The sequence below is a fragment of the Oryctolagus cuniculus genome, chromosome 10 (genome assembly GCF_964237555.1).
Source record: "Oryctolagus cuniculus chromosome 10, mOryCun1.1, whole genome shotgun sequence".
NCBI classification, from domain to species: domain Eukaryota; kingdom Metazoa; phylum Chordata; class Mammalia; order Lagomorpha; family Leporidae; genus Oryctolagus; species Oryctolagus cuniculus.
Genome location: NC_091441.1, coordinates 67738327 through 67765527, shown reverse-complemented (window position 1 = coordinate 67765527; position 27201 = coordinate 67738327). Strand labels below are relative to the sequence as shown.

At 44.0% G+C, this 27201-nt stretch overlaps 1 protein-coding gene across 1 annotated transcript; it reads right to left on the bottom strand.

Annotated features, from left to right (window-relative positions):
• Positions 1-1125: 1125 nt before the first annotated feature.
• On the bottom strand, positions 1126-26396 carry NAPG (NSF attachment protein gamma). Its single transcript, XM_002713567.5, has 12 exons — positions 26149-26396; positions 21362-21429; positions 19441-19525; positions 18802-18819; positions 18118-18148; positions 13177-13286; positions 12981-13047; positions 12644-12714; positions 7303-7381; positions 5555-5634; positions 4836-4965; positions 1126-3464 (listed from the first exon to the last, which is right to left on the bottom strand). The coding sequence occupies exons 1-12, from the start codon at positions 26202-26204 to the stop codon at positions 3321-3323; spliced, it is 939 nt and encodes a 312-aa protein (XP_002713613.1). The 5' UTR covers positions 26205-26396; the 3' UTR covers positions 1126-3320.
• Between the last annotated feature and the right edge of the window lie 805 nt (positions 26397-27201).

Genomic DNA, 27201 nt, shown 5'->3' with positions numbered 1-27201 from the left:
ATCCTTTATAGTTTACAAAATTTATAATCATTGCAATAACCTGGGTATGTTCATATAATAAAATCTGACACATCAACTTTTTAGTTTTCATTCTAAATGCTTATTATGATTAATTTGAGGATTTAAACTCACAAACAGCATTTGAAAATTTGAAGGCTTGATTTACCAAACGTGTATGTTGGATATACTAACTTTACAAATGTTTGCTAAGGGTTTATAAAAGATTTTAAAAGCTAAGTTTTATGACTTCCCAAATTAGGTCCCTTGAAAGAGTTAGAAGAATCAAATACTAAAAAGTCTGTAAGCATAAAATATTCAAGCCTTAAACTCTAGAGGGTTCAACCTGCCAACTTTTGTAAACGAAGCTGACTCAGGGAACTTTAAGCAGCATCAGATAAACTCCTTATCTGCACAAAGCTTCCTTGCCCTTTAAACAGAGAGGAAGATTTGCTCTCCTTTCTCAAAATCGATGCTTGCCTCAGTCCTTTCTGCTTTCAAGACATTTTTAATGGCCTTAAATGGAATTCGTCCAATAAGCCAGTACTGAGCCTTTCCCAAGCTGCGGCTGCATGAGTTCGATGCAGGGGAGAGATGCGTCCTTTATCCTTCCCAGCCATCGCGTCTGATGGCCAGACTCCAGGGGAACGCACAGCACTCAGAACACGCCGCCCGGTGTCCTGAGTGGAATGCAGAACTGCATAACGTCCAAGGACCACTCCTTCTAGACTCCTACTCCAACTTCTAAATCCAGGTACCAGATTTTACTGTTGCTTTCTATTCTATCAAAGGCAGGAATAAGAACAGAAAGCATTCAATAAATGTTTGATTCAGTGAATCTGCTAGTAATCAAGGTGCTGTTTATGCAGAATCACAAAACAATGGCACTTCACATGAGTTTTCTTAGTCTCCTAATCTACAGTGTTTACCTCACTTAAGCCAAGGGAGGAATTATCCTCTTGGAAGGTGTGTTAGTCTCCTACCTCCCCAGGTAGCAGAGTTTAGATCAGGAATGACTGGGATTTTCCCAGTGGCAGCTGACTCCCAAAGAGCAGAATATACAACTAAAGACAGACAAAACATTATTCTTGTAAAAAACAAACAAACAAAATAATAAAAAGAATCATGTTTATAATGTTCCAGGTTTTATTTCATAATGATCTTTCTACAGGAACAATAATTTATATTTCTATATCAACACATTTAATATCCTACTCATCAAAGAGCAGGAAAAAATAGGAATAAAGTACAGATTCCATACACAAATACCAAACTCTGCATATGTACAAATAAATGCAATATATTAAATATATTCTGTAGATTGACTTCACTTACAATATAATAGAACACAGAATACTAGATTCTGAGCATACTCATGCAGACTTTCATTTGGTAAAAGTGATGACACTAGGACTTTGGGAAATCGTTTTTCTTGTAAACACTTGAGTTTCTTGTTTCTGACTATACTCTCAGGGAAAAAAAAAAAGATGACGACTTACATAAGAGGAAGACAATGTATAGATGTGGAACAAATGTTTCTCAGAGACAGCACAGAGGATAACCCTGCCAAAGAAACACCCACGAGCCTGGTGCACTTGCTCTCACGAGAGGGCAGGGAGGGTGAGGGAGGCTGCACTGTACAAGCCCTTTATGTTATCTGGAGCTCAGGTGTATTGCTGCGACAGAAAGCAGGGAATGATCCCACCCTTTCTGTTTAAATTTTCAGTATGTAAGAAGAATAAAATGAACTTTTTTTTCTGGGGTTGTAATGGGTAACGTGGTCTATTAACAATCATCTTTAAAGCTCTGCCAAAGCTGCTGAAGAGACTGCTCATTAGCTCAAAAGAGAACTAATGCAGGTGACTCCAGAAGCTCCTCCCTGGCTCTAAAGGGGTCAAGCAGCAATGGCAGCATCTTTGAAACATTAACACGTCTTGAGAAGAAATGCTGAGATAGAGCTTTATTTGGATTGCTCACCATCTCAATAGAAGCAATGGAAATGAGCTGACTACCTGCAGAACTAGGGGAGTAACTTAGTGGAAAACATGAAACGGCTTAGTGTTTTCTATCAGATCCACAGCGAAGACTGTGTACTGACGTGCACCCACCCAAGCACACCTGCCTGAGGGCTCCCATGGAACTGAGACTAAATCCCTGATTCTCTTCCTCAGTGTTTTCAGGAAGTCTAGCAAAACCAAGTATCCCCTTCTCAAAGAAGGGACGGAGACAGAGCACGAATAAACAACCAAGGACTCTGGCTGGTGTGTGCGTGCAGAACGTGTACTGCTGCTTGTCCATTCTTTCCAATCATGAGCTGGATCTGAAGGGTAAACAGGAATGCTACAAAGACAGCATTTCAGGAAAGAACTATAAAGTACTAAAATATTGATGGTACAGTGTTTTAAATATGTCTTTCAAACACAGTTCTTCCCTTTCAACTAAACGTGTGTAATATACACCATTTCCCATGTCAACTTACAGTCTAGCTGCAAATCTAAATGAGAAATTATTCTGGGAGAAAAAAATGCACTACACAGTAGATTGATGCCATTATTACATCTCTCTTAGGATGCTTAGAAAACATCTTCATTAGTTCTCATTTGGTTAAAAAAAAAAAACCTAAGTAGGTCTGGAGTCAGTCACTATGACTTTTACAGACAGAGGAAGAAGCCATACCTCTCAGAAGACAGGGACCCTGACAGGATCATTCTACTCCCTGTAGAGTTCTGTAAGGGCCCGACTGCAGCTTTTCTGGACTAAACAATACTGTAAGGCTTACAGTAAGTAAGGCTTCCTGTCCCAATCTCAGCTCTGAAAAGATTTAACAATTTAAATACATCTAAAATCATAGGAACACATTTCCTTTTCAAAACAAAAAAAAATTTTAATTGTATTTTTTTTTACCAGTAGAGTTTACTTTGAGCAGCAGTCGTTAAAAGAAGTGCAAAGAAAATTCTCCAACAATAAACTCAAGAACCGAAGAGGGAAGACTACCTGCGCTGTTTGCCCTGGCTGTTTAAAATGTCATCAAGCTAGAATTTGGCTTGTAAATTTTCCAGTCAATTGTGCCACAATGACAGAAATGACAACATATTTCTGCTAATTCTAAAGAAAAAACAAAAGCAGTGCTCCACAGGGAGCAGACACCATGGCTGACTGGCTGGTTTGGGGAAATGGTAACCGAAAGTTGGGTCTTCATTATTAGCACTCCAAATCACGACTTCAGGGAAGCGGACTCCCTCAAACAAGTCCCGAGTCTCCCGGATGCTGTCAGATGTCCCTGTTCCGTTTCCGTTTCCCCCTTACTGGCTGCAAGTCACACACTAGCACAGCCCTCCTGAGTACTCGTCTTCCTCCTCCTCGGCGGCTGCCGCGCTCACGCCATCAGGCTTGGCCTGGGGGGTTGCGGGCGACTTCTTCTTGATGCCTCCTCCCGGAACGACCAAGCTCAGGCCCAGCTTAGCGTACTGTCAACGAGAACACAGGTCCTCAGAGCTGGGGAACCAGAAGCCCAGAACGTGAGGAAGCGACAGCGCCTCCTCCGCTACCCTCGTGAACACTAGGCCCACCTCGCACCGCGCAGACGAAGAACAAAGCACAGCGACACTCTGCGGCTGATGCCTTGTGACCGCGTGCGGCAGGTACACACTGGGAACAACGTCAAGCATGTGCCCCAGGGAATCTGAGATAACCTGGACATGCTCAGTGAGGTAACACTGCTAGTACCTATGAAACACAAAGATCTGTTGAGTGAAAGGGCATGTTCTAGGGATAAAATTTTTTAAGAAATACACACAAATCTACAAATGTGTCTATAAGAGTTTACCTAAAAAAGATAGCTTCTCTACATATATTGTTTCAAAAAAAAAATCAGAGGTCTTAAAATGGATCTGATACGATGATAAGACTCTAAAGCTATGAGACCAAATAAACTGGTCCACTGAAAAAGGCACACAGGGAAATAACAGAGACTCAGTCACGGGCCACTTGGTGCGCACCTGCCTCCTGTGAGGCTGCTCCTCCTGACAGCCCAGCAAGACAAGCACGGCAACTCTGTTTTCACAGGTGAGCTGGCTGAGGCTTAGAGACAGTTCATGACCTGCAGCCACAGCTGGTTGGCTCAGAAGCTGGATTCCCACAGTGTTAGGCTGCTATATGGTGGGCCTCCTTCAGACATGAGCCTAAAGGAAACTTAATAAACTAAGCAACCACGGTGGACAGCAGATGGAAGGACAATCTGATACGTGAGGCTGAATTAAAAATTTGCATATTGCAGTGGTTAAGACATGGCTTGGGACACCTGCATCCCATATTCAGAGTACCTGGGTTCAAGTCCCAGGTCTGCTTACAATCTACCTTCCTGCTAACATGTTCCCTGGGAGGGAGGCAGGAGGTAATGGCTCAGGTACTTGGGTTTTGGCCCCCAGAGCAGGAGACCCAGACTGAATCATAGGCTCCTGACTCCAGCCTGGCTGTTGCAAGAACTGGGTTGGTGGGTGGGGTGAGATGGGAACTAGCTGATGGAAGACCTCTCCCTGCCTATCTCTCTTCCTCTGCCCTTCAAATGAAATGGAAAAAAAAAAAAAAAAAAAAGGCAAAAAAACTGAAATATGCACATATCAACACAGTTAGATGGACATATATATAGATACAAACCCATATAGTGGACAAGTTATCTAAACCTCAGTGAAATTCAGTAGCAGTGAAATACTCCTTTATGAGTATAGCTGGATGCAACAAAGAGAGGGTAGGAACACCCCCAAGTCCATAGTTGAGAAGCCATCTCACTAGAAGCCTTCAAGAGCAATGAGCAAAGTTAACCAAAGGGGCCCACTTACATCGTTGTCCATGTACTTGAAGAGCGGTGAGTTGCACACCTCCGACACTTGATCTTGGTCTTGCTGGTCATAGCCTTCAAGAAGCTGTTCGAGGGCAGCGCAGTCTTCACTCCCGTTGAAGCCTGGTATGCTACAGGAAGCACAAAATCACACTGCTCACCTCTCCTTACACGAATGCTTCTCCACCAGGGGTGATCCTGCCCCCAGCAGAGGTCTGGCAAAGTCTGCAGATGTTAAGTCGGGGGTGGGGCAGGGGAAAGAGGGTGCTATTGGTATGCAGTGGGTAGAGGCTAAGGATGCAGGTAAAAACCGTGCAGTGCACAGGAAGGCCCCCACAACAAAGAAGGATCCAGCACAAATTGTCAACAGTGCCTAGATTTAGACGGCTCATTTGAACCACCACTAACAAGAACGTCCCTCGTTTTCATCCTTCGGCAGCATATAATCAGAGAAGTTTTTGTTTTTCCTTTTCCTGTTCTTTATTTCTTAGCAGGCAAATAGAACTAAATGACTAAGAAGTCATTCACTCTCATGAAAGTCCCAGAGAGACAAACTCAGGAGAGAAACCCACTAGTACAAATCCTACTGTAAAATGCCGAAGGGGTGGTCGAGTGCTCCCACCACGACCAAGATTCCTAAAGCAATTTCCTGGCCAGAAGCATGTGTGCTTGCAACACTCTCAGTTTAACACACAGAAATGCCGACCCCAAGCGTCCTACCTGTAGCTCTCCCTGACACATCTTTCTGCAGCCACATAGTCATTTCTATGCAGATGAACCAAGACTTGAGCAATTGTTTTCTAAAACAAAAAGAGGAGATTATGGTCCAAATTCATTGAATCTGTGACACTAGTAAATTCTCCATTAAAGTAACCCAGGACCCCTGAGAGAAAAATATCCTTGGACAGAACTTCTGCAACTCAAATGTGCATAGTGCAGTGCACCAGGGGTGCTGATGAATTGAAGAATCTGGTGCAGCGGGCCTGGGGCCAGCCTGAGACTCCGCCCCGCTAACGGGTTCCCAGCTGCGGCAGCTCCTGCCAGCGTGAGGCCCACACCTGACCACAAAGCCTGAGGTACGGCCGTTGTGTTGTAAAGAATGTCTTTCAAGTGTCTATAGATTCAGTCTTGAAAAGGGCATTTAAAAAGACAATTATACTTCTGAGGTCTTAGAAAGACACTACAAGAAAGATGCGTGAAAACTCTCAATAAATTACTGATACTATGAGACTGTTTACACGCCAACAAAAGCAGTAGTAAATAAGATCAAGCCTATGACTGGTAAGAATCTTTCTGACCTCTAGTCTTCAGAAATTTTCACTGATCTTTCAAGTTCACTGAATCTTGTCACTTCCATAACATTAAGCCCTTCCATTATTTTATTTCAGTTCTTGCATTTTCCAATTTTAAAACTGTTCATTTTGATAGTTTCTATAAAATCGTCTTCTCCATACATTTTGTGTTTATGCTTTTCCCGTGGAGCCAATTAACAGCAACTGCTTCAAAGTCTTTGTGTGGCGATTCCGACGTCTGGGTCATTCTGGGGTTCATCAGTTGTCTTTTCCGGGTTCTGTATGTGCAGTTACTCTGGACTGGATCCTGGACGTCTGCGTAGTCACCCCGCAGAGCCTCTGCTGTGTTCCCTGAACAGGCAGAGGCTTTCAGCACACAACCAGCACGGTTTGGTCCTGGCGGCCGCCGTCTCACCTGCGCTGGGTGGTGTTTTTTAGTTCAAATCCTTCGCTGCGCTGTTCTGGGTCTGCCCCATGTATAAGCCCTTCAGGAGCAGTGGGAGACGTGGACAGTGGTCTAAATCTTACTTTCATTCTCAAAACTGCACTCCCACTTTGAGCCTGTCTCACGCACGCACAGCTGAAGCACGAAGCCGAGACTGGTGAGGGCAGGAAGTCCCTTTTCCCACCACTCCTTCCTGGCATTTTCTCCCTGTTCTCTTAGCTTCACCTTCCCAGTTCCTCCAGCCAGAGTAGGCCTCTTGTGGAGTTCCACTCACTGGAGCCACCAGTACAGCTGTAGACAATGGGGGCTTTCCCCCTAGTTCCTCTAAGACAGGGCTCCTTTCTTTCCTGGCTGTAGCCTCTGCTGCCCAGCTCCACACCCTGGGGCTTCTCTCAGGGCAATGGGACAAGAACAAATAAAGAAAAGCCATGGCCAGCTCACTCCAGTATCAGCTGCTTCTCCGAATGTTTACTGCCCTCCCCAATCTGCCTGCTTTCATTTACTTCTCCTGAGTCTGGGGTATTTCTATATTTTTTGGTAGTTTTAGTTGTAATTAGCAGAAGAGACAGGCTGCCACGGGCTTATTCAATCTTGGTCAGACTCTGAGGTCCACTAAGCATTACTTTACAGAAATATTCACATAGCCACAGAATTCCATCTTAAGTATTTATTTATAGCAATATGAAACATTATCCAATCCAAAGCCAAAACTGAACACTTTTAAAGAATACCTTATAACAAGTTGGGTAATTCTCAATTTCCTTATAAATGTTCTTTTCTTTCTGAATAGAGATGGCTGCCTCATCAAACCTAGAGACAGAACAAAGAAATGTGAAACAAGCCATTCTGAACGGGGTACAGCAGAGGTGAGTTCTGTGACGGATCTCACATCACAGACTCCAGAGAAACAAAGGGGACGGCGTTGAGTGGTTGCTCCCTAACCCAACTTCCACCAGCTTTGCCCATCTGGCTTCGCTGAAATGTCTGACTCTCCCTTTGCAGGCATCAAGATGACAGAGAAAGCCAAAGAACTCAGGAATAGGGTAGCCCACATGGAGAGGTCTATGTACAGTAAGCACTGGCCCCTCATGAGCACCTGTCAAATTCAGCGAACTGCTTTGTAAAATGTACTAAAGACAGTCCTGAACTTCACCACCCGATTTTTTTCCCCTCCCATGAAAAGACCATTCAGTACTCCCTCCCTGCCCCAACTCACACTCACCCTCACTCTGCCCTGGGCCCCATGAGCCAAACAAAATCCTCGCCACACCTCAGTTTTCAACAGCATCTTTTCTATCTACTCTCCCAGTCTCCTTTTCTTCTGTTCCACCCGATGGCAGAATGGAATGACAGGAAAGGAATCACCAAACTTTTTCCCCCAAAACGCTCCAAGCCCTACCATCCCTCTTCCCAGCCCTAATTCCAGCAAATCCTCATCTCCCTACAGTTTTACTCTACTCCAAATTCTAGCAGTCCCTTAGTAGCACCCAACTTGTGACTGGGTGCATTCTGCAGTCTTTCCCCATTCTCTCATCCAATGAACAGTCCAAGGTCATGAGAGCAACTACTCAGTGGCTTAGCCCTGGGAACTCACACAGTCCCAGAGCCAGGAAGGGCAAGAGGCTGCAGTGTTAGAACAGAGAGGTGCTGCTGTGACTGAAAACAAAGATACAATAATGCTACAGCCTCCACACCCCACTGATCTGCATGCTAAGTATCTTTTACAAACAGTTGCATCTGTATACACACAGTGGATTGGTTTGCGGTTAATTCTGCTACTCATACTGTGAGTTAAATTGAAGTTTTGTGGGCTGTGTGTCTGGCAGTGTAATGTCTCATAAAATAATGCTCATTGGAGAAATGCATTCTGAAGTTTTCAAAGCTGGCCTGATAAATTTTTGGAACAAAGTCAGTTTGTAAGTTGAGTGCCACAGTGGAAGTACAAGATTCTCATCTCTCAAAAACACTCATTGTACAGTCTCGTCTTGAGACCTCTGACTACGATGGGACCTCTCCTTCGTGATGAGACAGTAATCAGTTGCCTTTGAGTGAGCCAGAGAGTTCCTGTGCAGGGTCTGACCTCATCAGGTGAGTCCTAAAGGTGCAGACTGACATCTACGGGCCTCCGATCAGCGACAAAATCCCATGCTGTGAGGCACCTAAGGAGGCACACGCTCAGGAACTGAGGGCAGCCTCTAGACCCGAGAGCTGGCCTGGCCGGAGGAGCGGCAACAAGAAAGCAGGGCTCGCTGTCACACAGCTGCACAGAAATGAATTCTGCCCACAAGCAGTGAGTGAGCCTGAAGAGGCATCAAACCTCAGGTGAGAAGCAGCAGCACCTGACACCTCACCTCAGCTGGGAAACCTGGGCAGAGGACCCGGCTGTACACAATGTTGAGACTTCCTCTCACAGAGACTGAGGGGTGATCAGTGAGTGATGCTTAAAGCTGCTACATTTGTGGCAATTTGTTACACAAACAGAAAACTAAGCAAGGGGAATACAGGTAGCTGTGTTCAGGTACCATTTGTAATGATCACAGATGTTGTTTTATAAAATGCATCACATCAGAATATTCTGTAGCCATAATGCCTAGACTATATCATTCTAGTAGGAATCTCGGTATATTAAGCTTTTCATGCTTTTAACTATAAAGGTTATGTTCTTCACACATGAATTATTTATTTCCTTGGTATAAATATAGCATTTCCCTATGCTTTTATCAACCTGGGAGAAAGAGCCAAGAGAAATACTGTGTACTTACATGGGTTCATAGTCAAAAAATTTCACCAGTTTCACTAAAAGTTCATGAGACAGCATATAGAGCCAACTATTTTCCAAAGTATTCAGGAAATTATTTGTTACTTATAATGAAATGTAATGATTTCTACTTTCCTATCAGATAATTCTTAATGCTCCTAACATAATGTACCTGGTTTTGCTGAAGAGATAATAAATTACTTTTATCTCCTGTCATTCAGAAGCAGACTTAGACCCAAATAAAACAAAACCAAATCTAAGCCCCACAGAACATAAATGCATGTGACAGGAAACCGCTGGAGGCCCTCACTCATCCCCACGCCTTCAACAGCCCCCTTCGGGCAGTGACTCAAATTCTTCCTCTTGTCCCCACTATTTCCTGAACTCCAAGACAGATTTTGAACTTTCCACACAACACGCTAGACTATGCATCATATTCCCAACTCAGTTTGCGACCATCACTGATATGCCTGCAGTTAGCACTTGTTACCTCAGTCACTCCTGGCACCATGGACAGGACAGTCACCTAAGACAGAAACCTAGGGATTCTGCAAACCAGTACGCCACCCGCTCCAACACAGACACACCACCCAGCCTTCTCCGTGCTAGGATCTAGTGACCTGACTGGCAGGAAGAAGCACTTGCCTTTGCTAAGTGGGTCTTACAATGGGATCTGGGTTCACTGAGAATAACACACACGTGTCAGCCGGCTCAGCCGTCCCAACCCGCCTTGAGGGCACAGAGATACAAGCCTGAAGACATGATGAACTTTTTGGAAAGGCCTTTTCTCAAAGGGCATGGAACTGGGACTGACTTTTTCCTTTTTAAGATTTATTTTATTTGAAACAGAGTCAGAGATGGAAAGGGGGGATGGGGGTGGCTGAGGGAGGGAGGGTGAGAGGGAGGGAGGGAGGGAGAGAGAGAGAGATACAGAGAGATACAGAGAGAGATCATCCATGCACTGGTTCACTCTCCAAATCGTCACAATGATCAAGGCTGGGCCAGGCCAAAGCCAGGAGCCAGGAGCTTCATACAGGTCTCCCATATGTATGCAGGGGTCCGAGGACTTGGGCCATCCTGCATTGCTCTGCCACATGCGTTAACAGGAAGGTGGATCAAAAGTGGAGCAGTAGGGACTCGAACTGGCACTCATATGGAATGTTGGCCTTGCAGGTGCTTAACTGGCTATGCCACAATGCTGGTCCCCTTAGGATTGATTTTAAGGCTATCCCAGAAGCCTCCTAAGTCCAGTTCTGAACTATTTCTGAATTAAGGGTCTCTGAAACTCAAGGACAAACAGGAGAATATAACACATTTAAACAGATAATGCAATCCTACCATACTAACATATAAACTGAAGTACTAGGGCAAAATCTTGCAGTCTCACATAAAAAGTATATTAACCAAACGTAAGCAAAAGATTTAAAATTTTATGCCCCATCCTGTGAGTAGATGTGATTTATGTATAGTATATAATTATTTCTGTTCTAGTTCTCTTTGGCAACTAACGGCCTCCAAGCAGCTTATGATCACAGTATCAATTCAAGGCATTTAATAATATCTCACAGCTGCTTCAATTATCTCCCCTTTATATAAACTCCGTTTTTTCTTACCCTACACTATTTAAGTTCCTGAAAGAAGTACCAAGGCAGCAGACAATTCTTTCATACCACAGGTTCCCAGGAATACTTTCCAAAGTTATCAGACACCTTCATATTCCTGAACAAATTTAAATCAGTTCACATGTTGTTAGACAATTCAAAAAAGTATTTCCATAAAATCAAGTTTTTGTTCAAATACAGCAGAAAGCACTATTTAAAAAATGTATTTTACTGAAAGAAAAAAATACAGTCCGTCAAGATGTAACTGAGACCCTATCAGCTGCCCTCCTCATCAACGCCCGCCTCCTCAGCACAGCCACAAGCACTCCAGTCCTGCTCCCACGCAGCCGCAGTCCCCGCCAGCGCGGCCTGCGAGGAACTCACTACCTATCAGAACAGCCGTCGGCACGCATGTGTCACAACCAACCGGCAGTGTTTCCAAAACGCGGGCGGCTACGACCACTAAGCGTGCTCTAGAGAGACACAGATCTGCGGCTGCAGAATGGTCCCCTCTCACAGCAGACCCTGGCCTCTCTCTCAAGTTTAGACAATGTGCAGGTTGGGAAACAAAAGGGAGAGAACTGTGAAAGCAGAAGTGCTCTAGGACGCCAGAGGCAGAGCTGACGCCCACACCGGGCTGTCATTAGCCTCACCCCTTCCTCCCCTGCCCTGGAGTCCAAGGAGGGGCCTGGCACAGTAGAGAGGCATTGGGAGCACTGGAGGAGCTTCAGGTGGGAAGGGAGAGGGAAAAGCGACAAAGGCCCAGCAGAGCTCGCCCACCGTCTGCTGTCTCCTCTCCTATTCCACCCAATGGCAGAATGAAAAGACAGGAAAGGCATCACTGAACCTTTTCCCCCTCAGGAGAGGCGGAGCCTGGACAGCGCCTCACAGCACAGCCACTCTGCCCCTGCAGCATCGGCAGGGACAGCTCTGCTTCTGGGCAAAGTGCTCGCAGCGGCTCAACAGAACCGCATGTGAGGTGGGAACTGCCTGAGTTAGTGTGTCGGCTGTTGACTTCTGGGAACGCTGATTTCTACTTTAATTCCCTGACAAAACAGATCTTGGGTCTTCTCTGTCACAGGAGAGCTCTGGGCAAGTTTCAACTCGGATCTCTCTCTCCAGACTTCCGAGCTCCTAAAGGCGTTTAACATCATTAAAGGAGAACTGGGCAAACAATTTTATTGATGACAGAAATGGTTTACCAAGCATAAACGACATACTAAACAAAAGGAAAATCCAATAGCAGCCTACCTTTCAAAGGTCTGGCTATTTATGCCTGAAGTCAGACACACAAAGGATTTCAAAAAAGCAACAGTCTCTTTGATGACACTATTTGGCTGCAAGAACCTGTCAATGTTCACAGGTGAGCACTTAAGGCATCTCTCTCACTTACACATAAACGTTTCCTCAAGAGAGCAAGATTATAATCTAAACAAGTAACAGATCAAGACGACTTCGCTCCCATGCTGCCAAGCCAGTGTTAGCCAAGAAACGCACTCCATGATAAATTCTGGCTGTACCCTTTAAAACCAGCGTATGTTTAATATCTAATCCAATATGCCTTCTGTCTAGTATAAGTTCATTTTTCTACTAGTGGTCTGGTGTGTCTACAGTTTACATAGAAGAGATGAACAAGCCATCCCCCAAGTTACCAGTCCCAAATGTGGAGTCAGAGCACACACGGACGCAGGGGAAGCAGTCTGAAAGGCGTACCTGCGCCCTCGCACCAGCAGTCTCGAGGCTTTTCCTAGTAACTCAACCGCCTGCCGCAAGCGCTCCTCATTCTGAAGGGGTCAAAGAAAAAGAAGTGTGGCCACTTTAATGCAGACATCCTTTCGTCTCTCACCAACCACTTCATAAAGTAACAGCTCTGGGTCAAGAGCAAGAACGCCAAGGGTGCTGGCCCACTGACTACTCTCTAACAGAATAAAGGAGCTGGAGAGCAGCTCTGAGCACGGAAAGGTTCCCGAAGCAATCACTGTCTGCTTGCTATTTATTATGAATCTAAGCGTTCCGAGTCACGAAAGAAGAAAGTCAAAGTCAAACTTACCTCGAACACATTGGCTGTCTGTTGATACAACTGCACAGCCTTTTCGGGGTCCACATTTTCTATAAGCCTGAATTAGAGAAGAAAATTTGACTTATATGAGAAATAGAAAATTGTTCTTTAAAGAACTTTGTTGAAACCAAAAGATAATGACTTTTACAGAGATATCTGTGCTTCTAACTAAGGCCCCAGCACTCACTTTCCTGCTCTCTCCAATGCCATGGCCGCTGTATCAGGGGTGCCATTCTCCAGGTACATCATGCTGGCTTTCTCAATCAGCTGAACAGCCTCTGGCAGTTTCTGCATCTCCTGCAGGCACAGGATACAGCACAGATCAGAAATGCCTCAACTTCAGAAATACAGTACCCATCAAAAATTCAATTATACTGCTCCTAGTTCATAAGAGTAACAAATAACAATGGAACTTCAAGCAGCTCATAAAAAAGTGAAAGGAAAAGATAAAAATAAAAAATATAAACTTTATTTCTCAACGTAAGATCCACCAAGTTTAAGACACTTCTGTAAGTGACATCAGCCATTGAGTCCATCCCTAAAGAACTCAGGGTCCTAAGAATCTAACCATGTCACAAACCGGTTCTCGGTTATCAACTAAAGAAAAAAATGGGTGCCCTTGAAAGATTTTGTTTAGTTAGAAAACAGAAAGATATCCAAGGGAGCCAAAGCAGGACATTTCCCATCAACCTCTCACAAGCAGTGTCCTTGTTTGATGAGGAAAATGAGCAGCAGCTTTATCACAGTAGACAGGCCTGTGCTGAAGCTTTTCCAGATGTGTTCCTGCTGCAGCTCTGGCTAACTTTCTCAGAACACTCCCGTAACAGGCAGCTAGGATTGTTCTTTGGCCTTCCTGAAATCTGCAAGCAAAATGCCTTCAGCATCTCAAACAACGGCCACCAAGCCCTTTGTTCTGGATAGGTCTACTTTGCTTTGACTGGACCACTTCCACCTCTTGGTAGCCCCTGCCCTGGCTGTACTCGCTCGTCAGGACTATTTCATGTCTTGTCTCAACTCTCCAGAGCAATGCTTCAGGGTCTTGATTCTACTTATTCAATATTTCCATTGAAAGTTCTGCTCTTGTCTGTAACTGATCCATGTGCAAGTTTCGGCACCTTTTAAGCCAGAAGTCTGCTCTACTTTTCAGTCAAAACTGTGTAAGCAGGACCAACTGAAATGTTTATGGTGTCGACCATTGTTTCTGCTGCTCAACTTCAGGCCTCTTCAATCAAAGCATGAATAACATTAATTGGTTTCTTTGCAAACTGATGTGGACAGTTTGTTGCTGAACGCTACATGTTCAACATCAACTTGTCCTTTCTTAAAATCCGTTACCCATTTGTAAACTGCTGATTTCTTCGGAGCACTGTGCCCATAAACTTTTCGTAAAACAACGATCTTACCATGCTTCCACCCTGGCTTCCCCACAAACTGGACGTTTGCTCTTGTTCCAATTTTAGTACAACATACATGGCTCTGACAGTGGCTCTTTGGAAGCTGCTTTCTTACCCTTGCTAGTGCTTCAAACTAGATCCTGTTCACACTCATTTTAACAAGTTACTGTGAGTTTATTTAAGTGCAAAAAAACCTGAAATTCACACATTTTTTACAACATATTTTCCATGAACTTCATGAATATCCCCTGCAAATGTAATATAAAAGGTCTTTGCACTATGACTCTACTAATCAAGTTTCATTTAACTAAGCCATAAACAAACCACAGTTAATTTCTACACAGAGCACATCATCATTTCAGGCTTCAAGGAAAACTAGCCAAGTAGTAGGAACCAAGAAATTCGCTCTTTAATATTTTCTGAGCGTTTACAATTCTCTAAACATTTACTGAGCCTAAACAAGGACTACACCAAAGATCACAGAGTTGTAGCCCAGGGACTGTCTCTTGTTTCTAAGTGTGTTTTGCTTGAACTGTACCATATTTTTAACGCAGATCTTTTCACAAAAACAGTGTGGTGGCTTCCTATTAAAAAGATCAACAGCTACGGCCATGGCAGGACTGCCTTCCTACACTGTCACTAACAAGCTGGGCTGGGCAGCAGCTGTCCTGGTAGATAAGGCACGCCTGCCTCCTGGAATCGGCTGCATTTCTATCTCCTTCCCATTGCCCACTGCCCTACACTCTGGCCTGCCTCACTGATCTGTCATTCCCCTACGCTCTGAGTTCATCTGCACTTGCAACCCTCTTCATTCTGACTGATATCCATAGGACCCTAAATCTTAACAGTTAATTTGTAAGTCGGTCTCAGGATCTTACGGACTTGATATCTAACATCTCCAAGAAAAAAATTTTAAATATAAATTAAACACACACAATATTGAAAAGCCAGATATAAAGTTTCCAAAAGTAATCTCTTCAGGGCTGACATGAATCTTAAAACAGGCACCACACTGACATCTCATGGCTTGCTTTCAAATCTGCCTAGACAGTCCCCTGGTAGGCTGACCAATTCATGGGCTATCTCGAACACAGCTTTTGGGCTCACTGTTACTCCAAAATATACCTTTTTAAAATCACTTAGCAATGGAGACTTAAAACAGGCTGAAAGATATGCTATGAAATAAAACTGCTATCATTTATTCAAGTGGAAAAGTGTACTATATCCCCAAATCTCAGTGAAAAAAAACTTTCTGTTGAAGAATCCAAAGGTGAAAGAATGTAAGGCTGCAGCACATGTGGAAGGCTACCTGGGAATGCAAAGCCCGTCTCACCACCTTAGCACCAAGGACCATCTCGGTTCTTGCAGAATATTTCTCCCTCTAATTCACCTGTCCACTAATTGTACACTGAACATCCACCATATAAAAGCACTGGCGGGATAAAAAGTAATATAACACAGGAACCCTCCTTCCTGAGCTCTCCCGGAGACGAGACCGGCAGAGCATCATTACATGAGAAGACTGTGTCATGTAAGCGCCAGCTGAGTCCTACACGTCAACGTGTGTAACTACATCTCCCTGTCTGCACCCAATCAAATGCGCTTGTGACTCAAACATCCAACCACTATACTGATATTTTTCCACAAAAAAGGATGGCTGCCTACTTAGAAGCTTACCATTCACCAGAATATGGCTATTTTCAGTGGGTGTGCCAAGTAACTTTAATGCTCCTAGGACGTAAGAGTCATAAAGTGACAGAATTGGTGTCAGAGGCAACACGTCTCGGTGGCTGCCCTCAATCTTCCACCTACAAACAGTTACTCCCCAGGCCCTGCTGGAAGATAAATGTGAAGGTCTATATGACAAACTGGCAGGAGTTTTACCCCACAGAATTAACTGTGGACTAGTGGTGTCACCTAATGCTGACCAAGACTGTCCCAAGGCACTTAATTTAATATATGAGCATGCCAAAAAGAACCTTCTTTTATCTTTACTTATCCGGTAAGCTTACTTTTCCTTCAAAGCAGTGACTTTTCAACCCTCAGGCCTCAACAAAAAATGATGCCTGAACAAAAAATTCTGATGAAGATCAAGTCTTAGCACAGGAGCTGGAAAATTAACTGAGGCTATGAGAATTAACAGTGTTCTGGCATTGCTGTGCCAAGATTGTGCTTCCTGCTAACAGGCACACGGTACAGTGAGGCTGAAATAGACACCTGGAAGCTTCCTAACTGTCAGGGGGAAATCAAGACAGGAGATGGTCACAGCAGATACCTGGTCTTCTTTGGCTGCAGGAGAAATTCTTATGACAGTTCCTAGGCAGTTATAGTTGCTAAGGAACTACTTACAACATAACTCACACCAATTCAGGTGCATATTTAGCTAGAAGAGCTTTACCTCAATGGGTATATAAGCTTATCATAAAGTTGCATCATAATTTATTAAACAGCTTCCTATTAAAAATTTAGATTGTCATTCTTTCAATAAACATCCTTATGCGTAAACCTTTGCGAACACTTTATTGCTTTATGATAGATTCAGAGAATTGGGATTCCTAGGTCAAAGGCTATGAAACTTAAACTGAGCATCTTTGATTTTACTTTAATTTTAATTTACTTTAATTAAATGTTCCTACAATGAACATGTGGCCACTGAAATAAACCGGTAAGTTAATATTTTAAAAAGTCATAGACGTTAAAAAGAAAGGCTTTACTGAAGCCTAAGTTCTTAAAATGAAGATTCAAAACTAAACAACTTGGGGCTGGCATTGTGGCATAGCAGGTAAAGCTGTCGACTGCGACACAGGAAACACAAATGGGCACCGGTTCGCGTCCTGGCTGCTCCACTTCCAATTCAGCTCCCTGCTAAAGGCCTGCAAAAAGCACTGGCAGATGGCCCAAGTGTCTGGGCCCCTACCATCCACATTGGGAGATGTGGATGGAGCTCCTGGCTCTGGCCTGGCTCAGCACTGGCTTCTGCAACTATCCAGGGAGTGATCTAGTGGATGGAAGATCTCTCTCTCTTTCTCTTCCAGTCTCTCTAACTCCAACTTTCTATATCAATAAATATTTTTTAAAAAGTAATTCAAAATTAATTTTATCATACTAGAAAATATATATATAAATGGAAAGGAAAATACTTCATTTCAGTTGCTACTTTGAGAGTTACGGTCATAACATCCTATGTTCTGTCTTCACTACTACAGGATGTCACTTCCTAACCTGCTTTCACAGAGCGTAAGTATAACAGGCAGCATAGGCATATTAGTCAAACTACTCCATCCCAAAACCACCAGTAAAGCAGCAAGAGTACGTCTGTGGTTCTCTTTGCTCCCAACTGATATAAAATGAACAAAGTCTCAACTTCCTATAATCCGTGAGTAAATATACATACTCATACATTTTTACTGCATTAAGATGTCCTTAAGTTCTCATAAGCAAGGAAACATCCCTGACGGCCCTTCTTGAAGTAATGCACGTCTGTCCTGGGCACCCAACTTAGAACTTTGCTGCTTCCAGTCCCTCCAAGGCGTTGTATCTTAAGTTTCACTCCTAACATCCCCGGCCTTAAGACACCAACTGTACGCTGCAGGCCCAATTAGAATTACTCCAACAGGTAACTGCTTCACCATCTCCTGCTTTACAGGAAGGAAAACCTCAACAAAAATTCTACACTAACGCCCCGGTCCATTCATCTTACCTACACAGTGGTGTGACACATCAACATTACTGACCTTCAACATCATGCCAGCCTGCTCATAAGCTCTGTAAAGAGAACAGAATTTCTCTGAAGAGATCTTAAAGAAATAAACAAGAGGAGAAATCTTCTGATGAGGGTACTGCTGGTGGGGAAGTGACTTCAACTAAACATGGTTCAGGCATAAAAGATCATGTCAGGCTTGCAATATCATAGAGCATCACTTCCGCTTTTTACTTTTATGGGAAATAATGCCTTTAGAAGGTCAGGTAATTAGGCTGAAAGGATTTTATCTTCCATATGGAAAAGTAAGGCTCAGAAAGGTTAAATGACCTTTCAGGCGACATACATATCTAAAGTTTAAAAAAAAATACTTCCCATAAAAGCAAGAGAAAGCCCCCTATTTCTCTCCCATAGAGACAATTAACTATCAGTACAAAAAGCATTTCTAATTTACTCATTTTCTTCATAGGCTACTGAACAAAATGGTCTTGAAGAATATGCTGAATGTCACTGAGACACCATCTACCTTACAGACAGGAGTGAATTAATTTTTGAAGTTCAAGTAAAGACTGAGAAAACTGCAAACAAACTAGGCCAAAACAAAATAATTTGCTACTTACAAATGTTAACTTGGGAACAACTGACTGAACTACAGAAAAACAGGGGCATTTAAAACATAATCTACAAGTTCTTGAAAATGTGGAGAATGTTTACTTACTTGGCAGCATGAAAAAGACTGAATAGATGTAACAAAGTCAAAGTTAAGGAAAAACAATGAACTTGATACTTCTACAAACAAGTAAATACATTATTTGATGCCTGTTGATGTCTCTTAAAATTACATAATTCAAAAAATCCCAGTGAAAAACATTGTACAAGTTAGAAACTATTTTGATTATACATTAAAGAATTTTACTAAAATGCAAGGTTATTATGACCACAGTTTGCAAATAAGAAAAAAAAAACATTTTAAATGGTTTAAAATACATCAGGAAAATTCAAAATTTTAAGCTACTTATAAATCTCATTTCAAATACCTAGGGAAGACTACACACAAATTTATACAACAGTTTATAAATGTTCAATGCTTGTGCTACTTCATTCTTTGGTGCAGGTCTACAGAGTTCCCTCATTTCTTCCCAAGTGAAACTAACAGGAAGCAAAACCAAAAACAACAGAAAATCAACTCCCAAATGCAGCTCTGCAAATCAGTGCCAACCCTACAGTCAAAGGGCACTGTGAATGCTCCTTCAGAGTTTAAAAATGCAAAACTGTTTTAAGCATTGTCTAATCTAAAAGCATTTTACTTTGTATAGCAAATTGATAGCAAGAGAAGATAAGGTGTTTAAAAAGATACGCCCTGTTATTTTCATGGGCAACAGCTTCCTTCAGGCAGGCATCTTTCGCTTGCTCAAATTGTTTGGCATTTTTAAAAGCAACAGCTGAAACAGAAAAAAAAATCGATTCTTTTTTTAATCCATCATTAAAAAACTCCTCTCATGAATCATCACCAAAATCTGCATTTTACACAATATTACAAAATATACTTAATTAAACATTTAGGAAGTATTGTTAAGCAGATATTTTTTAAACTTTTAAACATTTTAAGTTTTTAAACTTGCAATTTTTCTGATTATCAAAAATCTAAAAGTATTTTCAAGTGTTTTTAAAAAAAGTGTTGATTACTGGCAACATCCGTGATACTTCCATTCAAATCCATCAACACCCCCAAATACTCCCAAATAACAAATAACAGACAAGTTCTTTAATCACGAAAGGCAGCATTTTATTTTACTAGTTTTACATTGAACAATAAAAATAGTGCTTTAGTTACAACTCTTAGAATTATTTGCACACTGAAGACCAACAAACACATCAGTTTATCGTAAGCCTTCTCTCTTCATAGATAAATGTCCAGCAACACAGTTTTTTAAAAGACAAAGCTTTTCTGCTGTTTCAGTGTCTATGAAAACAAAACTGGTCAAGAGCTGAAATACACAGCCAGGTGTTACAAGTGTAATCATCACAGTGTAACAATCAGGTATGACCAGAAAACATGGGCCTACACATGCTGGAAAACTCACCAGTGTTGGCTTACAAACAAGTCAAAAGAAGACTGCTTTAAGAAATGTGTTAGTTTCTTAAAAATACATTCAAAATTCCGTTTAATGAAATGCTGAAAACAAGCAAAATATTAGTGTTCCCACCCTATACATTGTTTCGTAACTGCCTTTTTAAAAATTTTATTCTACTGATTAAATATATTTTGCATAAACTCTTTAAAGAAAATAAGTACAAAATATTTTCATGAAAAAAATCTGACCTAGAATACTTAGTTTCGAAACAAGCTGACGGTCTTCCAGACAAAGAAAACAAGTTCGTTACATTTCCCTCAGAGTCAGTCAGAAACACACCCTTATATAAGGTGTCCATAAAATCCATTTAAAGTTTGGACTTTTAAGAATTCTATCTTTAATTACGAGATCTAAACAATCTGCATCATGCAAGAGACAGAGTTTCCTCAGGATTTAAATGAAAGTGCTGAACACTCATTATCAGTTCTTTAACCCAGAAAATAAATCCCACCTTATACTGATCAGTTTCACGTTAGCTGATTTGTCTGTCTGTGGTGAGATACTAAAGTAAAATTTGCCCCAAAGCCCTTGCCCACAATATCTCTGTTAGACTAGCAATTATGTTCAGGACTGTTGCTGAAGTCCAACTGCAAATGTGTTCCGGGTTTTTCAATACTTGGGGTACTTTATATAGTCTATACCCTATATCTAGAAATTTACTAAAATATGTACATAATTTTAGCTCTCCATGAATATGTAACAGTGTATCTCAAAGTGAGGCTCACAAAAAGCATATGACAAACAGAACTTGCAGATCGGTTTAGCATGAGGCTAAGTTTAAAAAAAAAGTAAAGAAAATTTCTTATTCAATAAATAAGCATAATAGAGGCATATGGCTTCAGGGCTGCAGTATTGTATTTAAATGACTCAAGCCGATGAAGCTGACCAACATATAAGCAATGCTAAATGCTAAGAACTGGAGCTGGTACCACCCACACTCCCCCACCTCTGCTGGCATGAAATAGACAGGTACCGGGGTCCTGACCCCTAAAAATAACAAGTGGAGGAAAAGGCAAAGATTCCTGCAGTTGTTTTTTCTGTTTTAGATATTAAAGTATTAAGAGTTACGTATTATGTTGAGATGAACGCGGCAAATTATTTGGAGATTACACACAGGAGCACCAAGGCTACAGTCACAAATACCTGCTTTTCCATATTCAGAAGCAGCACTGTCATAGTCTGGCTTCCATTTTAAAAAACCAGTTTTCAGGCTAGAATAAAAGAAACACATATTTAACAGAAGATACCAACCACATTTATAAATTACATTATAAATAAATCACATTTTTTAAAGATTTATTTATTTACTTGAAAGAGTTACACAGAGAGAAGAAGAGGTAGAGCAAGAGAGAGGGAGGGAGAAGAGGGGGAGGGGGGGAGGGAGAGAGGGAGAGAGAGAGAGGGAGAGAGGGAGGGGGAGAGAGAGAGAGAGAGAGAGAGAGAGAGAGAGAGAGAGAGAGAGAGAGGTCTTCCATCCACTGGTTCACTCCCCAGATGGCCGCAACTGCGCCTATCCGAAGCCAGGAGCCAGGAGCTTCCTCCAGGTCTCTCACACGGGTGCAGGGGCCCAAGGACTTGGGCCATCTTCCACTGCTTTCCCAGGCCATAGCAGAGCTGGATGGGAAGTGGAGCAGCCGGGACTCGAACCAGCTCCCATATGGGATGCCGGCACCACAGGTGGCGGCTTCACCTGCTACACCATAGCGCCAGCCCCAAATCACATATTTTTTAAAAAATGATAGCCATTGGGGCCAGCGTTGTGGTACAGCAAGTTAAATTGCCACCTGCAATGCAGGCATCCCATACAATTGCAGGTTTAAGTCTCGACTGCTCCAATTTTGATCCAGCTCTCTGCTAAAGAATCCGGGAAAGCAGCAGATGGCTCAAACACTTGGGCCCTTGCCACAAACACGGGACACCCAGATGGAGTACTGGGTTCCTGGCTTCGGCATGGCCCAGAACCAGTCATTGAAGGCATGTAGGGAATGAATCTCTGTCTCTCCCTCTATCTTAACCTTACCTTTCAAATTAATAAATCTTAAAAAAATAAAAAAGGAAGCCATCACATTCAAACCCCCTATCTTGCTCATCTCTGTCCACACTTATTCACAATAAATACAACACACAATCTCTCCCTTCTCTTCTTGCTTTCACTCCTTTTAAAGTCTGTGCGACAGCCAGAGCACAGGGTCTCACTGCGTGGTCCCTAGACCAGCAGCATCCGAATTGCAAAGGAGCGTGCTAGAAATGTACATCGACGACCTCACCCCACCCCGACAGAACCAGAAACTCTGGCCGCGGGTCAGCGATGCGCGGTTTAACAACATCTCCATTAAACGCTGAGAAGCCTGGAAACAGTATGGTTAGCAGTGGACTCCTGAGCTCATGCTCACAGGAGACACAAACACAAACCAAGGAGCCACCAGCATATGTTACAGCAAGGCACAGATAAATCCCCTAGGGAGACTGGAGAGCGAGGACAAAACACTCAAGGGAGCATCAGAGAGAGAGCAAAAATACGGCTGAGAAGTAGCCACTAGCGAGCAGGGAGAAGACCCAAAAGAGAAGGCCATTATAAAAACCAAAAGAAACCTCTTTGTAGGAACGCTCCTGGCTTCCTAAGGGCCAAATCCAGGTCCAGTCAAGGGTGAGTCCTCACCTTACTTGTCCTTTCTGCAACAGTGTATTTCTTTTCCTCAATTTCAAAATAATTTCAGATTTACAGTTTAAATTAATCCAATGATGGCCAAACCTGGAGGTGCCTAAGAATTGTTAAACGCCACCTTAAATTCTAAATTTCAAGTCAATTAGTGAAAGCCTGCTTACATTGCATACTGCTAGGATCAAATGAATCAGAAAGCAACGTTAAGTGAAGGTTGGGGGGATCCCCAAGAGGGCTCAGGGCACCCTGTATTTTACGTCAGCTGTGTGAACCGTCCAGGGGCCCTAATTTTGCAATTTTTCTTGCCGATTAACATATTTAATTTCTAATATTAGTTTATGTGTACACTGTCACAAGATTCAAATCTGTAAGCAATTCTTCAAATTTACAAAAAATTTTATCACTCAAAAAATAAAACTGTTTAAATTGCAGTTTGTCTTATCCATGAAATGGAGGAAACTCACACACAATAAGGCAAAATTCAAACTCTCTGTCCTTGCCCCAAAGTACTCCTCACATTCTGCATATTAATATATTTAAATCCCACCAAAACAGGATATAATCATTCAACTGTTCAATGTGCTAGGCACAGAAAGGGCCAGAGACTTTAAAATACAGCAAATCATCCCCAGTCAACCGAGCACCATTAATGAGGAAGAAACAAGGCACTATGCTCAATTCACATGGAACGGGTATAACTGTAAGTACTTTGGACTCGTTCTGTCCTAAGAGTCAATAGGAAATTGATAGTTTCTATAGGAAAAGCACCACAAATTTGGGAAGACTTTTAAAAATTTAGCTTATTTGAAGTGGGGTGGGGGTAGGGGGGAAAGGGAGGTTCTCCCCTCACTGGTTCAATCTCCAAAATGCCCACAAGAGCATGGGTTGGGCCAGGATGAAGGCAGGAACCCAGAATTTTATCTGGTGGGTGCAGGAACACAACCACTTGGGTCATCACCTGCCACCTCCCAAGGTTCCTATCAGCAAGAAGCTGAAATCGGGAGAAGAGTCGGGAACCAGGTACTCTGATATGGGATGCCAGGGTCCCGAGCTGCATCTTAAGTGTTATCCCAAATGCTTGCCTTTGGGATGATTCAGTATAAAACTACTCAGTAATACTGAACTACATCATCACTAGAAAACAGAGAAAAATCATATTTTCTTTTCCTAAGCTCCTGACCCATTTTTTCTGCCACCATTGAGCAACTAAAGGTACTTAAGCATAACACATCAAGCCTGAATCCAGCATCTCCCTGCCCCAGCCTCCCCGTAACTGGGCCCATTCACCTATACCCATTACCACAGCAGGCACCCTCCTCACTCCATCTCCCAGGTTAAACCCAGGTGCCAGCTTCACCTCCATACCCCAGCAGGTCATTACGGTGACTAAATGTCCCTGGATCCTGGCCCCAGGACCATTACTTTAACACAGCCCACGGATGGGTCTCACAGCACCTGGAGGCGGAGCTAACAGCCCCGCCTTTCTCCCCCACTCCAGCTCTTCCTTGCCACGTATCTCCGCCTCCCCATGGAAGGTTGTCCGCTAGCGCTGGAAACCTGTTTCCCTCAACTGCTCACTCACCTACCCTCCTGTGCATCTGAGCTCTCCAGGGAGAGGCTACTTCTGCTTACTCCAGCATCCCCCAGCGGCTGGCGCGGGTTCAGAGAAACAACTCTGTCGCCCTGCCTACTGAGTACGCCACAGCTGCCCTGGGCCCTGCAATGCTCCCATATTTATTTCATCAAAACCAAAGCTAAGCAGGCCCACTGGTTATTCACTGCCTAGAAAAGTTAGGGTTCACGGCCATCCCTTCATACTTGGCCCCAACTCTTCATAGATAATAAGCTGTACTATGGTCCTTCTCACATACACACCACTCTAATTATACTTTTTTATTTTTTTTATTTTTATTTATTTATTTATTTTTTGACAGACAGAGTGGACAGTGAGAGAGAGAAACAGAGAGAAAGGTCTTCCTTTGCCATTGGTTCACCCTCCAATGGCCGAAAAGTGAGACAGGGTCAGTGCTGGGGCTCAACGGGTTAAAGGCCTAGCCTGCAGTGCTGGCATCCCATATGGACACCGGTTCGAGTCCCGGCTGCTCCACTTGCGATCCAGCTCTCTACTATGGCCTGGGAAAGCAGTGGAAGATGGCCCAAGTCCTTGGGCCCCTGCACCCATATGGGATATCTGGAATAAGCTCCTGGTTCCTGGCTTCGGATCAGCGCAGCTCCAGCCCTTGGGGAGTGAACCATCGGATGGAAGACCTCTCTCTCTGTCTCTACCTCTCTCTGTAACGCTTTCAAATAAATCTTAAAAAAAAAAAAAAAAAAAGACGTTGTGGGGGCCTCCTGAACAGACGGCCCCAGGACCGCGGGCCTGGAAGCAACATGGAGGAACAGAAAGCGCTTGAACTGTCCAGTTTGAAAACTGGCTCATCCATCTTTCAACACTACAGCCTGAGCAAGCGGTAAAAGGAGACTCTCCAATTGGAAAGCTGTCTCGAAGTAGCAAATTATGAATGGAAGCACCCCCCAGCCCACAGTGGCGGTTTTTCAGCATGGAGAAATGCCAGATTAAAACATTCGCTGCAGTGACGATTTTGGGGGAGAGGGGTGTGAGGTCAAAAGGATTGGTTAAGGAGAATCAATGCAGTTCCACCAACAGGAGCTGAGCGCCTACTGTGTACCGTACCCGTATGGCGACAGGACCGACACAGAAAGGGAGAAAAGGCACAGCTGTCGCTCCCAGAGCAGTAGGCTTGGCAGATGAGAAGGGTCTGCAGACGGATTTTCGGGACAAATCTACAGCCCCCTCCATAACTCTGGGATTCTTCCACAGCAGCGGTTTTCAACAGGAAGAGTTCGCTCCCCAGGGATATTTGAGTTGTCGCAAAGGAGGGAAGGGGACGGGGGGTGCTACTGGCACTGACTAGACAGACGCCAGGGACGCTGCCAAACGTGCCACAGTGCACACGCCAGCCCCCACCCAGGCAGCCACCCTGCCCCGAGGGCCGCGGTCAGAGACCCTGGCTGGACGGAAAGCAGCGAACTCCGCACCGGGAGCCCGCTCTGCACCGCACGGGATCCGCGCGCCGAAGACTTCCGGCTGTCGGGCGACCTTCGATCCCCAGGCGCAGCGCCCGGCCCCGGCCAGAGCCCCCGCCAGCGTCCTGGGCGTCAGCGAGCCGCGGATCCCAGTCCCGGTGCCCTCCCGCCGGGTGCGAGGACCCCGCCAGGGAAGCCCACGGGAGGGTCCCTCACTCACTATTTCTCGGCTTTGGCGAGGTGCTCCAGCCCCTCGTTTATCTTCTGAGCCGCCATCTGCACCGCCCGATCCCTGACGTGGAGGGCGACGGCGCCTCCTCCGTGAGCCCCGAGAAAGCAGGGCCGAGTAGGCGTGGGAACACCGCGAAGGAAGCCGGGACAGCGCGACACGGCCGCCGCAACGGAGGGCCGGAGGGCTCAAATCTACTGCGGCGAAGTGCGGCCGGAAGCCAAGCCCGCGCTCCCGCCGAGACTGCGCGCAGGCGCAGAACGGGGGCTCGCTTGGCCCCGGAGCTTTAGCGCAGTGTGGTGGAGTTACTGCAGGGGGCATGTTTGTTCGTTGACCAAACAGGCACTGCTGCAGGCCTCGGAAGATCAGTAGGGAGTACAACAAAAACCCTGCCCTCATGGGAAAACCTGTGCATTGTGTTTGTAGAGTTAGGGGACTGGTTATCAGATCTGAAGTTTGTGTGTGCCATAGCTGGAATCCTATTAATTTTGTTCACCCATTCTGCCTGTTGAGCATCAGTTAAATGTCAGTCAATAAGCAACACAGACTGTAACCCCTGATTACTGTCACAGACTCACTCCCGTGTTCCAAACTGTGGAAGGGTCGCTTGAGACAGCCTAGTAAAAACAGTAGTGAGTACTACTCTTGGCTCCATTCATAATCCATGGTGAGTCCAGTGCCCACTCGGGTGATTCCTCTAATGCCTATTCAGCTTCTCCGTTTCCAACCGAGCTAAACAAACAGCAGAGAATGTTGATACTTGAAGCTAACAGAGCATTGCAATAGGAGTATGCAGCCCGTAGGCAACTTATGGGCATGCTCAGAGACTGAGGCAAGGGGAAGTTTTTAAAGGCAAAAAATGAAGTGGATTACATCAGAGGTTTGAAACAATAATCTTGCACCGCGGTGCTTGGTAACAAGATAGTCGTGAGCCTGAGGCAGGGCCATTGCTGGGTGGCTGTCTGCAGAAGTACTTGCTGGGAGAGGCGGCAGTGCCCTACCCAGGTAAGTTCGTGGTTCCAGCAGTCTGTTGTGATAATTACT

Excerpts from the sequence above, each read along its gene's own strand:
- NAPG (XM_002713567.5), bottom strand. The coding sequence starts at position 26,204 with ATGGCGGCTCAGAAGATAAACGAGGGGCTGGAGCACCTCGCCAAAGCC. Across the intron at positions 13,048-13,176 it reads GCATTGGAGAGAGCAGGAAA|GCTTATAGAAAATGTGGACC; the intron begins GTGAGTGCTGGG and ends TCTCTAATTCAG. Across the intron at positions 3,465-4,835 it reads TCAAGTACATGGACAACGAT|TACGCTAAGCTGGGCCTGAG; the intron begins GTAAGTGGGCCC and ends TCTCGTTGACAG.